Below are 13,923 nucleotides of genomic sequence, written 5' to 3'. Positions count from 1 at the left end.
CTGACCCCCAGCATCTGCAGTTCTCACTTTCTCCAAGGTGAAAACCAAGCGTACCTAACGAAGTCAATCGAACAGTTTTGGTAAATGTTACAAATGATTCTTCCATGTCTGACGAAAAGTTAACACATTATCTATATGTATGTGGCACAATTTGGTCATCCAGAAACGACTTTATTGGTAAATCCATGAAATACGTCAGGCACATTATTTGGTACGAAATAGCATGACTTTGAATTGATATAGTCTATTCAACATTACAAAACCGAAAACTTTATTCAGTCTTTTGGAAAAGGTACTTGCCAATGTCCTTTGAGCAAGTCCATCTGAGAAATATGTTTGCCCAACCTTTTCAACCCTGCCTTCCAAACACAGAGTCGGACATCCAACAGTCTTCATAACTGCATTGAAGTTGCGATCGTTCACTTATTACAGTCAGATACTATCTGATTTCGACACTATTAATATGGATGAGTTCCAATCAGTTTAACTCAATTGGATTATTCCGTCTTGGAGGATGAGTTAGATCTCTTTCTGAAACTGAGCCATATTTAGTGGATTATGCTAAATCGGAACAGTATCTTCTACATCCACACTAGGCATAATCAGGTTCGTACATCCAAGCTTATTTAAACATCTCCCTATGCGACACTATGTACTCTTGCGGGGCATATCGAATTTTTGCTCTAGAAAGTAACTCAATATTTTTTTCTAATTTTTGACATCTTCTTTATTGCCCAATTTAATATGAGGTATAGAACACAGAATATAGAACAGTATAGCACAATACAGAGCTTTCGGTCATCGATGCTATAACGACCTTTTCTCCTACTAGCAGATCAAACAAGCTTACATAAGCTTCATTGTACTTTCGTCCATGTGCGTATCCAAGAGTCGATAAAAGTCCCGAATATATCTGACACTAAGAATACAACTAGTAGTGGATTCAATGCACCCACCACTCCTTGTGTAAAGAACCTACATCTGACATCTCCTGTAAACATCTCTGCAATCACCTTAAGTTATGTCCTCCAGTGATAGACATTTCCACCCGGAGAAGGAAATCTCTGACTATCAGTTTTATCTATGATTCTCATCATCTTACACACTTCCATCAGGCCAACGCTCATCCTTCTTCAATCTAGTGACAAACGATACAGTTTCCTGAACCTTTCTTCATAAGACATGCACTATAGTCCGGACAGCTTCCCGGCAAAACTCCTCTGCACCAACTTTAAAGCTTCTACATCCTTACTATAATGCAGCGACCAGAACCTAACCCAATATTAAAAATCACACAACACCAGGTTATAGTCCAACAGGTTTAATTGGAAGCACACTAGCTTTCGGAGCGACGGTCCTTCATCAGGTGATTGTCACAATCACCTGATGAAGGAGCGTCGCTCCGAAAACTAGTGCGCTTCCAATTAAACTATAACCTGGTGTTGTGTGATTTTTAACTTTGTACACCCCAGTCCAACACCGGCATCTCTGAAGCTTAACCTAATATTGTTAGTGTGATCGAACCAGGTCTTTACAGAGCTGGGAAATAACCGCATGTCACTTAAACCCGGTCCCTCTCGCGACTGAAAGCCAACACACTATATGCCTTATTTGCAACTCGATCAATTTGACTGGCAACTTTGACCGAGATACCAACGTCTCACTTTTACACCACACTGTCAAATATCCTGCCCTTAAAAGTAATCTCAGCATTCAAATTCGTCCTTCCAAAGTTAATCACTTCATACTTAGAACATAGAACATAGAACATAGAAGAATACAGCGCAGTACAGGCCCTTTGGCCCTCGATGTTGCGCCGATCCAAGCCCACCTAACCTATACTAACCCACTATCCTCCATATACCTATCCAATGCCCGCTTAAATGCCCATAAAGAGGGAGAGTCCACCACTGCTACTGGCAGGGCATTCCATGAACTTACGACTCGCTGAGTGAAGAACCTACCCCTAACTTGAGTCCTATATCTACCCCCCCTTAATTTAAAGCTATGCCCTCTTGTAATACCCGACTCCATACGCGGGAAAGGGTTCACACTGTCAACCCTATCTAACCCCCTAATCATCTTGTACACCTCAATCAAGTCACCCCTAAACCGTCTTTTCTCTAATGAAAACAGCCCCAAGTGTCTCAGTCTTTCCTCATACGATCTTCCTTCCATACCAGGCAACATCCTGGTAAACCTCCTCTGCACCCGTTCCAGTGCCTCCACGTCCTTCCTATAGTATGGCGACCAAAACTGCACACAATATTCCAGATGCGGCCGCACCAGAGTCTTATACAACTGCATCATGACCTCAGGACTCCGGAACTCAATTCCTCTACCAATAAAAGCCAGTACGCCATATGCCTTCCTCACCGCACTATTTACCTGGGTGGCAACTTTCCGAGATCTGTGTACATGGACACCCAGATCCCTCTGCTCATCCACACTACCAAGTATCCGACCATTAGCCCAGTACCCCATATTTTTGTTATTCTTCCCAAAGTGAATCACCTCACACTTAGCTACATTGAATTCCATTTGCCAACTTTCTGCCCAGCTCTGCAGCTTCTCTATGTCCTGCTGTAACCTGCCACATCCTTCCTCACTGTCAACAACTCCTCCGACTTTCGTATCATCCGCAAACTTGCTCACCCAACCTTCTAACCCCTCTTCCAGGTCATTTATAAAAATGACAAACAGCAATGGTCCCAAAACAGATCCTTGCGGAACACCGCTAGTGACGGCACTCCATGAAGAAAGTTTGCCATCAACTACTACCCTCTGTCTTCTTCCATCCAGCCAATTCCTAATCCAAACCTCCAACTCACCCTCAATGCCATATCTCCGTATTTTCTGCAGTAGCCTACCATGGGGAACCTTATCAAACGCCTTACTAAAATCCATATATACCACATCTACCGCTTTCCCCTCATCAACCTCCTTCGTCACCTTTTCAAAGAATTCAATAAGGTTTGTGAGGCACGACCTGCCCTTCACAAAACCATGCTGACTATCCTTGATCACATTATTCCTATCCAGATGTGCATAAATCCTATCCCTTACAATTCTCTCTAAGACTTTGCCCACAACAGAAGTGAGACTCACCGGCCTATAGTTACTAGGGTTATCCCTACTCCCCTTTTTGAACAAGGGAACCACATTTGCTATCCTCCAGTCTTCTGGCACTACTCCTGTAGACAAAGAGGACATAAAAATCAAGGCCAATGGCTCTGCAATCTCCTCCCTTGCTTCCCAGAGAATCCTAGGATAAATGCCATCAGGCCCAGGGGACCTATCTATTTTCACCTTTTCCAGGATTTCCAACACCTCTTCTCTACATACCTCAAAGCCATCCATTCTACTTATTTGTGACTCAGTATTCGCATCGACGACAATGCCCTGTTCCTGAGTAAATACTGAAGAAAAGTATTCATTCAGTGTCTCCCCAATCTCATCCGCCTCCACACGCAACTTCCCACTACTATCCTTGACTAGACCTATTCCTACCCTAGTCATTCTTTTATTCCTAACATACCTATAGAAAGCCTTAGGGTTTTCCCTAATCCTACCGACTAAGGACCTTTCATGTCCCCTCCTTGCTGCTCTTAGCTCTCTCTTCAGGTCCTTCCTGGCTACCCTATAACTCTCAATCGCCCCAATTGAACCTTCACGTCTCATCTTGAGATAGGCCGCCCTCTTCCATTTAACAAGGGATTCCAATTCCTTATTAAACCACGGCTCCCTCGCACGACCCTTTCCTCCCTGCCTGACAGGTACATAATTATCAAGGACACTCAATAGTTGCTCCTTGAACAAGCTCCACATATCATTTACACTCTTGCCTTGGAGTCTACTTTTCCAAGCCACACATCCTAAGTCATGCCTCACCGCATCATAATTTCCCTGACCCCAGCTATAACTCTTGCCCTGTAGTACACACTTATCCCTCTCCATCACGAGAGTAAAAATCACCGAATTATGGTCACTATCCCCAAAGTGCTCACTTACCTCTAATTCTAACACCTGGCCTGGTTCGTTACCCAGAACCAAATCCAGTATGGCCTCACCTCTTGTTGGCCTGTCTACATATTGTGTCAGGAAACTCTCCTGCACACATTGAACAAACACTGACCCATCTAACGAACTTGAGCTATAGCTTTCCCAATCAATATCAGGAAAGTTAAAGTCCCCCATAACAACCACCCTATTACTGTCACTCATCTCCTGAATCACCTTCCCTATCCTTTCTTCAATGATTCTAGGACTATTAGGAGGCCTGTAAAAGACTCCTAACAGGGTGACCTCACCTTTCCTATTCCTAACCTCAGCCCAAACTACCTCAGATGGCAAGTCCGTTCCACCATTGTAATACTATCTTTGACAAGCAATGCCACACCTCCCCCTCTTTTACCCCCACCTCTGACCCTACTAAAACATTTAAATCCTGGAACCTGCAACAGCCAATCCTGTCCCTGTTCTAGCCATGTCTCCGTAATAGCCACAACATCGAAGTCCCAGGTACCAACCCACGCTGCAAGTTCACCTTCCTTATTTCGTATACTTCTTGCATTGAAGTATACACACTTCAAGCCACTTTCCTGTTTACAGGTACCCTCCTTGGAAATTGATGCCATGTTCCTAACCTCCCTACACTCCAGGCCCTGCACCCTGAAGCTACAATCTGGGTTCCCATGCCCCTGCAGAGTTAGTTTAAACCCCCCCAAGAGCACGAGCAAACCTCCCCCCAAGGATACTGGTGCCCCTCAGGTTCAGGTGTAGACCATCCTGTTTATAGAGGTCCCACCGTCCCCAGAAAGAACCCCAGTTATCCAAAAACCGGAATCCCTCCCTCCTGCACCATCCCTGTAGCCACGCATTTAAGTGTTCTCTTTCCCTATTCCTCGAATCTCTATCACGTGGCACGGGTAACAAACCAGAGACAACAACTCTGTTCGTTCTAACTCTGAGCTTCCAACCTAGCTCCCTGAAAGCCTGTCTAACATCCTCGGCACTCCTCCTACCTATGTCGTTGGTGCCAATATGGACCACGACTTCGGGCTGCTCCCCCTCCCCCTCCAGGACCCGGAAAACACGATCAGAGACATCACGTACCCTTGCACCTGGGAGGCAACATACCAAACGTGAGTCTCTCTCGTTCCCACAAAACCGCCTATCTGTGCCCCGAACTATCGAGTCCCCAATTACTACTGCTCTGCTCTTCTTCACCCTTCCCTTCTGAGTAACGGGGACAGGCTCCGTGCCAGAGACCTGAGCCCCGTTACTTACCCCTGGTAAGTCGTCCCCCCCACAAGTATCCAAAACGGTTTTCTTGTTCTTGAGGGGAACGGCCGCAGGGGGTCCCTGCACTGGCTGCTTCCTCCCAGTCCCCCTCACTGTCACCCATCTATCTGCCATCTTTGGAGTTACTACTTCCCTATAACTCTGATCTATGACCCCCTCTGCCTCCCGAATGATCCGAAGTTCATCCAATTCCAGCTCCAGTTCCCTAACACGGTCTTGGAGGAGCTGGAGATGGGTGCACTTCCTGCAAGTGTAATCGGCAGGGACGTCGATGGCATCCCTCACCTCATACATGTTGCAGGAGGAACATTGCACTGCCTTCACTGCCATCCCTCTAAAGCTAACTTTTATTTAAAAAAAACTGGGTCTAAAGAATACAACAAGCAAAATTCAGCACTTACCTACTTACCACAACTTATCCAGGTTGAACTCCAAATGCCACTTTTCAAACCATCTCTGGATCCTGTTAATGTCCCGTTGCGACCTACAAGAGGTTTTCAGACTATCAACCATTCTAACAACCATCGTTTCTTCGGCATCCTGGCTAACTCAACTTTTCAATTACTTATGCAAGTCCTTTGTAAAAATCTCAGTCAGCAGAGCTTCCAGAAACGACTCCTGAAGAACACCACTGGTTACCAACTCCAAGGCTGAATACTTTCAATTTACTACCACACACTGTCTGCTATGAACCAGCCAATGCTGATTTCCCGACATCGCATGCCTCCTTACTTTCTGAATGAGCCAACAAATGGGAACCTTTTCACACGCCTTTTTAAAATCATTGAACGCCATATCCACTGCCCTACCTTCGTCAATGTATTTTGCCACATCCTCAAAGAATTCAATAAGGTTTTTGAGGCATGACCTGCCCCTGAGAAGGCCACAGCGACGATATCCAATCAAGTTATGGCTTTCTAAATAATAAGAAATTCTGGCTTAAAATAATTATCAAAGTTAGGGACAGAGCTACTTTCTTGGATTTGTTCTGAGGGTTCTGCGATAGTCCATGACAACTTCAACTTTGTTATCTGTACTCTTTGATCTCCCGTGTTTCAACTGTTGACATTTAGACCTTGTTATCCCAGAGTCCGCAAAACAACCCAGCATATATGTCCCACAATATTTAGATTGCCTGAGTTTCCAATGGCCTTTCAACCACATTCGATAGCACTCCTATCTGTGAACCCCTTATATCAGTGAGGACAAATTTTCTTCCTGGAACTGAGAGTTTTCCCAGTACTCCTACCATGACATCTCCACTCTTCGCTGGAGACTCAGAAATCACTCGACGTAATTTCAAGATTTTTTTTCTCACCGTAAATTCCCATTACGACTACCGTTTCTTGACAATAGTCCGTCAGAGGTACCTATCTACTCATTTTTCAACATCAAAGATTCAACATCATAGGATATTGTGTCTCTAAGTATTGTAACGTACTTACATACTGTTGCTGGCCTATGCAAGCAAATTTCATCTTTGCATGAGGTTTAAGCAGATTTGGCAGTCACTCCTTAACGAATCCGCGTCCATATCTGACATTCTGGTGTAGCATTTTAGCCGCCACTGTGTTTCGTCCCACTGAATTCACTGACATATCTTGTTTTCCTACATCAGGCATCCAGTTATTTTCTTAACACGCCAACATTGTGATTATACGTGACGTAGTTTATTGTAGTGCAAACACCCGAGCTTATTAACATCTACATCTGCTTCAATGACATCCTTTTTACTCTTTAGTAAGATTCCCAGGCTTTTCACCAATATCGCTCTTTCCCTTTCGACGTGAGGATTTATCTTTTCTCCAATTTCTATCCCTTACAGATTGAAAGTGATGTTTGAAGCGAAAATTTGATTTATGGGCTATCTCCTAATCATCAGCCCTTTCAGCTGCTAATGTTGTCATTTTCACTCTGTGTCCTCTCACATGAGTTCTTATTACTTCCTGAAGTGTATTATTAAACTCTTTCAAGTTAATAATCTCTGTAAGAACGTTATAAATGTGCTGAATTTTTAATGCGCTTGTCAACCTGTCAAAATCCCTTCGCTTGAGCCTCTCAACATATGTTTGTCATGGGTGCCTCCTTAGATATCTGAAACATTGTCTGTTGGCTTCTGGCACAGCCTCATGTGCACTTTAAATGGTTTCCTTCATCTCCCTATACGCCTCAGATTCCACCTCTGCATTGATGCAAATACCTCACGAGATCTACTTACAGGTTTTGTGTGGATCAACAGAACCTGCGTGGTCTTGAGCCAGTGCATCTGTATAACCACCTCCTCAAAAAAGAGGTTTTCTCCGTTCCTCTTGACAAATTTATGTAATGCGTAAATATATTCAAATAGATTCTCACTCGTCCTTTCGCTACAGTAGGTTTGCTCATCCTCACGCTTTTCCTCACTAAGTTTACATTCAGCCTTCGTCTACCATTCTTTTAAAATGAATTTCCTATCTGGCAATGCCCGACGCTCAAACTCCCCTGCTTTCTTCCTTTTCTCGGTCTGCTTATCTCTCTCTTCTCTCTTTCTTCCTGTCTCTTTCTCTTCCTTTTTCTTTTGAATCTGCAAAAGTGATTCATTCTTGTTCTCTTTCCTCTGCTTTCAACCGGAACTCAAACAGTTCCATTTCTTTCGCACTTTCCTTCAATTTTCCTCTAACGCAATTTATTTTCAATTGAATTATCGTCGTCTCTAAACATTCTGATCATGTTTCCAGCAATTTTATATGCTGAGATTTGGTGAAATTATCTCTCATTTTCTCACGGAAGGAGACAGCTCAAACTCCAAACTGTCAGCTATTGTCAGCTATTCACCTTTTGTAAAGTTCCCGGAATCATTACATCCACAGCCAGAAAACTCTTAGTATCTGAGACAGCTATCCCAGCAATGTTGAAACCAAACGAATTCAACACACAACAAATGACATTAACACCTGTCACTCGTTTCCTTTGAGATCAGCAACGCTAATCTCAAATTGGAATTATGGAAAAATCCTCAAACCAGCCTCCAATCTGTTATGGATCATGTCAGGTACCCTCAATGCATTTCAACAAGCCAGCAGAGATACTGAATGTTCCAGTTGTTTTCATCAAGTGTACAGTGGAAATTTTAGGAGTGATTCCGCTGTTCAAAATTTCACAGCTTCAAACAAACCATAATTTATTTACACACGACAGAATGAAGCACAAACAAAAGCGAACATAATGCAGAATAACTTAACGTGTCCGAAAATAAACAAGACTATCCCAACTTAACGATGTTGATCCAAATGCCTGCAACAAGCCCCATAGCCACCCCTTAAACGAAAAGGTCTGTGTCGTAGAGGGGAGCGAGAGATGCAGAGATTTAGCATGAAACATCTTCTTGCATCCATTTGTCACTTTGATCAGCAGCCACAGAAACTGACTGCTTGCTCAAACCAAATTTAAGTTGAGGGCGGAGAACTCGCCATTCCCCTTTCATAAAACAAGATTTTTGTGTAATCGTGAAAGCTTTTTGCCTGAGTTAGTTTCTTATAGGTATAATCAAATTGGCCCCGAAAACCCATCCTGACTAGACACTGTGAAAACTCTGAATTTACGACAACTCTGAAAAAGCTGCAAATGTGAAAATAACTTTGTTAAAGGTTCACCATCATTACATAACCATCCAGTTCATGGGTCATATTCCGTCACGCTCCTGACATTTGAATGTGGATCGTGAATAGGCTTTATTGTGTCAGGAGGTGTATTACTAAAAGCAATATTCCGAATGACAGCAGCACTGTGCAACGCAGACACACACACACATACACACACACACACACACACACACACACGATCAAGGGCAATCAGTTCACTTTAAGCAATACTTCTGAACCTCGCACCATTTAATAAATACCAAGTGAGATGTGTACTATTTGGTCCAACCTCCAATTCATTACTATGTCTTCCACGGTTTTATGGTCCAAATACTGATACAAATGATACTTCATGAGTAACGGCATTCAGTCTAGAAAAGGATTCCACTTCCATTATTGTTTCCATGAACCAATTCTTAATCCATGGAGTATTTCCGCCCCTAACCCTTGGATTCTGACTTCCTTCTTTCATTGTGGAACAACATGTCAAATGTCTTCTGCACACTCAAATACACCACTACAATTGGCACTTACTTGCAGATGCGTTAATGACAATACCTTGTGGCACGATTATCAAAGGTGATTTCTCTTCCCTAATTATAGCCTGACAGTAATTCCCCAAGTATCTAATGATAACATTTGTTGTAATGATTCTAATATTTCCGCAAAAATGAAATCAAGTTGTCCTATCGTTAAGTTACTTTGTTTTTGTTTCACGGCGTACTACTTTCTCGATTTTTCAGATTAGGAACAACTTTAAAGGATAATGAACGATTCTTTCTTGTAGTTACAACCTTCGGTATACATTTCGAGAAATATATGATGAGGGAATGTTTGGAGGGATTGGGAGGAAGATCAGGCGGTTGAAACTAATTTAGACTGGGTGATGTTTGGCATGGACCAAAGGGATGACTCTCTAATTATTTCACTAGCTCTTTTGCCACCTTCCAGAATACTATGGAATGGACTAGTCTGGTGCAGCATCGTATCAACCTTCCATTGAATTAGGTTCTTCGTCTAATTTATCTTTATTAATTCTAATCTCACAAAGTTTCTCACTTTTATCAGTTACTCTGTCCCGTACTGCAAAGATTCCCTTCAGTGGGGACAAACAGCCTCCGTCACCATGTGAACACATCGGGGCACTGCACTTGGGAGATGATGGACACGTTACGCACTCTAGGAATCACATGTTCGAGCATAAAAAAGTTCCGTAGAACCGCCATTTCATGGGCACCGATAGCACAGTTCTGTACCCATGTGTGATTTTACAGATTATGCTGAAAGAGGTGACAGAAATCTGTAACATCTCATTTTCGAGTCAACGCGGCTTCACATTTTGCACCAGCACAAGCCCAGGTAAAGAGAATAATAAGTTTATTATCAAATTATTTGTAGCTGGAGGAGTGATTGGAAGATCACTGTCACCTCAAATATCAAGACGATGGTTTATTTTGAAAAAGCACTGAAAAAGAAGTGAAGACTGAATGTATTATGGTGGTGGTAGTGGACAGGTTTAGTAAGGGAAGGAATATTGAAATATAAATCAGCGTTGGATAAAATGGGGCTTCCGTTGTTATAAAATGTTTTGTTCCTCCTCATATATTTGCTAGTGAAAGGTATGAAATCAAAGGAATAAAAATGAAGTTTGTGAATGTAAGTGAATACAATGGTTCACGTCTTCCCCAACTATAGATAACAGAAAACGCGATTTTGTTCACAATGGTTTAGAGAATTAATTAATGAACAGAGACAAACTTACCAGGAACACCAACAATAGCGAGGATGGGATAGTAACCTGCCTGAATAATCATGAGTACACCTTCTATCCGCCACACTATCCATTTCCAATAATGAGAAACCAACAAAAAACCATAGGATAAACTTCTGTCGATTGTTTGAACATTGAGATCCTGATCCATATTTGGAACATTCCGGTCTATGGTTCTCAGATTCTGATCCATTTTTGTAATATTCCATTCTATCGTTCTCAGATTCTGATCCATTGTTGTTATATTCCAATCTTCGTTCTCACATTATGTTACATTCTTGTAATGTTCTACTCTATTATTGTCAGATTCTTATAAATTGTTAGAACATCCCAATTGTTATTCTCAGATACTGATCTCTCCCTCTCTGCTAATCCTGATCATGATGATGATGACGCGACCGCTGAGACAATGATGCAACATATTGAAAGAAGTTGCTTATCCACAGAACAAAAGAAACCCTCTGTTGACACAGTTCAGATCCACGGAGACTGACATCATTCAGTCTCTGAACAACCATGTCCTGTTAACTCCTTTCACGACAGCCTTTATATGTCAAAATAGCACTTCTTCTGGCTGGAATGTTGACATCGCCTGCTATTGGCCTTATCGCCCATCTCCAATTAATCTGTCAATGTTAGGGGTGAAGGAAAAAGTTAATGCTCCACTTCACAGGCTTGATGATTGTGCTGTGTTATCCACATACAATGCTCTCTGTAACCACGTTCCATTGAGATAATCGAGAGGTTCTTACGGCACTGAAGTCTCCGGAACCAAATGCCAAACTAAAAATTGAAAATCTGACAGTATGGAAGAAGTGTGGATTTCTTCAGAATTTCCTCTCCCTGCTCTAATAGGACAACATTTATCTGCAACACAAAGCAGTTCAATTTTTATAAACCAAAGCTGAAAACAACGTTTTGCACAGTTTTCGTGACTTGAATTTATAATTTGTCTGTCTTTTTCTTTGGCCTTAGTCCAAACGTATATGATATATTTACAGTTATCTTCTTTATTGAAACCGTAGATAAAAGGATCAGAGACAGGGCACATTTGTCTTTGGTTAAGAAACGAAAAAAAAGCTGCATAGTGACGCCAGCCACGATTATTGTTTATTTCACAGACAGAGTAAAAGTAAATGCGTAGAAAGCAACCGAATCCATTTGGAAGAAGAAACTACGAGTGACAATGTCAATAAAACAGGATAATGTAAATGTTTGGTAGAAAAATGATTTCAGTGTGTTCCAGTGTGTTCCTGAAGGCGGAATATATTCTTCATGTGTGCACAAATAACAAGAATTAACAACAGAGACACAGTTCACAAAGTAATGCATGTACTGTACAAGAACATGAAATATTATTTGATCCTCAGTATATCCTCGTTTTTCAAAAACGATCCTCCTCCAGCGCCTTTTTGGGATTCCTTGCTCCAGCCTCTCATTCGTATCTGGATGTGTGTTATAAATTCCTGTATTTGGTATCCCAACTTATTTCAATGAATCCACTTTTTACCAGTAAATAAATAACTTGACCTGCTAGTTTCTGCCAATAGCTGGTGTCTGTCATTTTATTAGAATTATAAGTTTTTCCTAACACATTGAATGTGAATATATTGCTCTGTTATGCACAGACAATAGAAAGGACCAAAGCACATGGGAATTGCACCAAAAAAGGGAAATATATCCTCTTCTGTCTTCAATGTATGTCATTTTCTATTTTATTCTTCTTCTCATCCATATTGTCTCACTCTCTTTCTCCCCAATGGTTTTTCATGTTCCAACATCTCAATATCACGATTTTTCAGTTCACCTCTATTGCTTACATTTGTATGGGACACAATTATAATTGAATAACGTAACTCCAAAGACATGAGGGAGGACTAGGACAGAGTTGAATGAATGGGAAGCCGAGCAAGGAAGACTATGGAGCAGTATTGACAGGAGTTTCTCGGATGATTCGGTGTTCCAGCTGAGATTCATCTCAAGGAAGAATAACCATACTGAAGTGAGGACGACACAACAAAGCCTTATAACCACAGTAATGGACAGGATTAAAACAAAAGAGGAAGCATACAATGTCGTAAGATTATTGGGAATCCAAAGGATTGAGAAGCCTTTAAAAGCCAGTGAACATCAAACAAAACACCTCAACAGCGAGGAGAAGGCAAAATATGATAGCAAGTTTGTTAATAGCATTAAAAAGACTGCAAGATGTTTCTGAATACTCAACGGGCTAGTGTTATGCAGTTAAAGGTGTGTTCTGTACCTTTAAGAGAGAGCGAAATTTGTTTTGCACCGCGAGTTTGCAAGCACATGTCAAGGGACTGACAAGATGTCTCAGAGTGTACTGGAAAATTGAAAATAAGTAACTTTGGGCTTTTTTCACAATAGTTTGAATTTAACTGATCAACTGAAATTATGTTTTTGGCTGTTGTCCCTGACGGAGTGTGAAGGGGAGTTAAAGTGTTCAGCCAATGGAGCGTGTTTGGCGTTTGTTTGTGTCCCATAGATGGTCTCTGAAAATAATCCACAAGAAAGTGTCTTGTCTCCTCAATGCAGAGGAGACCACATACGGTGAAACGGATGTAGTAAATGACAATGGTAGAGGTACAGGTAAATTTCTGACGGATCAAAAGTCTACTAAAAATTCAAATACACCACTCCCACTGGCACTTACTTGTAGATGATTTTAATAACCCAACTTGCAGCAGGGTTATCAAAGTTAATTTCTCTCTGAATCTCGCCTGACACCCCGAGTGTCGAGTGATGACATTCTGTTGTGAAGATTCTAATATTTACCACAAAAATTATATCAGGCTGTCCTATCGTTAGTATATGTGTTGTTTCCTGAACGTTACGACCTGACGCCTTGAGGAAGAGTGCCTCATTTTCGCCTTTGTTACCCTGCAACCACACGGGATAAATGTGGATTTCAACATTTTCCTCATTTCCTCACCCGACACATTATGCCAGTCCCAAATCCCCAATTCGGCACCGCCCTGCAGACCCGTCCATCACTCTCCCCCTCTGACCTTTCACTTTCTCCCTCACCTTCTTCTAACTATTGCTTTCCCAGATAGCTACTTACAAACCCAACCCCTCCAATTATTTAACTCTCATCTCCAACACACAAGCCTCGGCCCTGATGAAGGTCTTACGGCCGAAACCTCGATTATTCTGGTTCTCAGAATCTGCCTGACCTGCTGTGTTTTTCGAGCATTACACTCTCGA

General features: G+C 41.9%; 1 protein-coding gene across 1 annotated transcript in view; it reads right to left on the bottom strand.

Annotated features, from left to right (window-relative positions):
* LOC148137587 (putative G protein-coupled receptor 139) overlaps positions 1–10,930 on the bottom strand; it is a 44,666-nt gene extending 33,736 nt beyond the window's left edge. Inside the window, exon 1 of the mRNA XM_087982096.1 lies at positions 10,687–10,930. Coding sequence (XP_087838222.1) covers positions 10,687–10,930 — 244 coding nt within the window. The remainder of the gene's footprint in view (positions 1–10,686) is intronic.
* Positions 10,931–13,923: the final 2,993 nt, after the last annotated feature.

The sequence above is a fragment of the Chiloscyllium plagiosum genome, unplaced genomic scaffold (genome assembly GCF_037043375.1).
Source record: "Chiloscyllium plagiosum isolate Xiang-an unplaced genomic scaffold, Cpla_swu_hap1 HiC_scaffold_42, whole genome shotgun sequence".
Lineage (NCBI taxonomy): Eukaryota > Metazoa > Chordata > Chondrichthyes > Orectolobiformes > Hemiscylliidae > Chiloscyllium > Chiloscyllium plagiosum.
The sequence above is the reverse complement of the archived record's forward strand: the minus strand, read 5'-3'. Positions and strand labels throughout refer to the sequence as shown.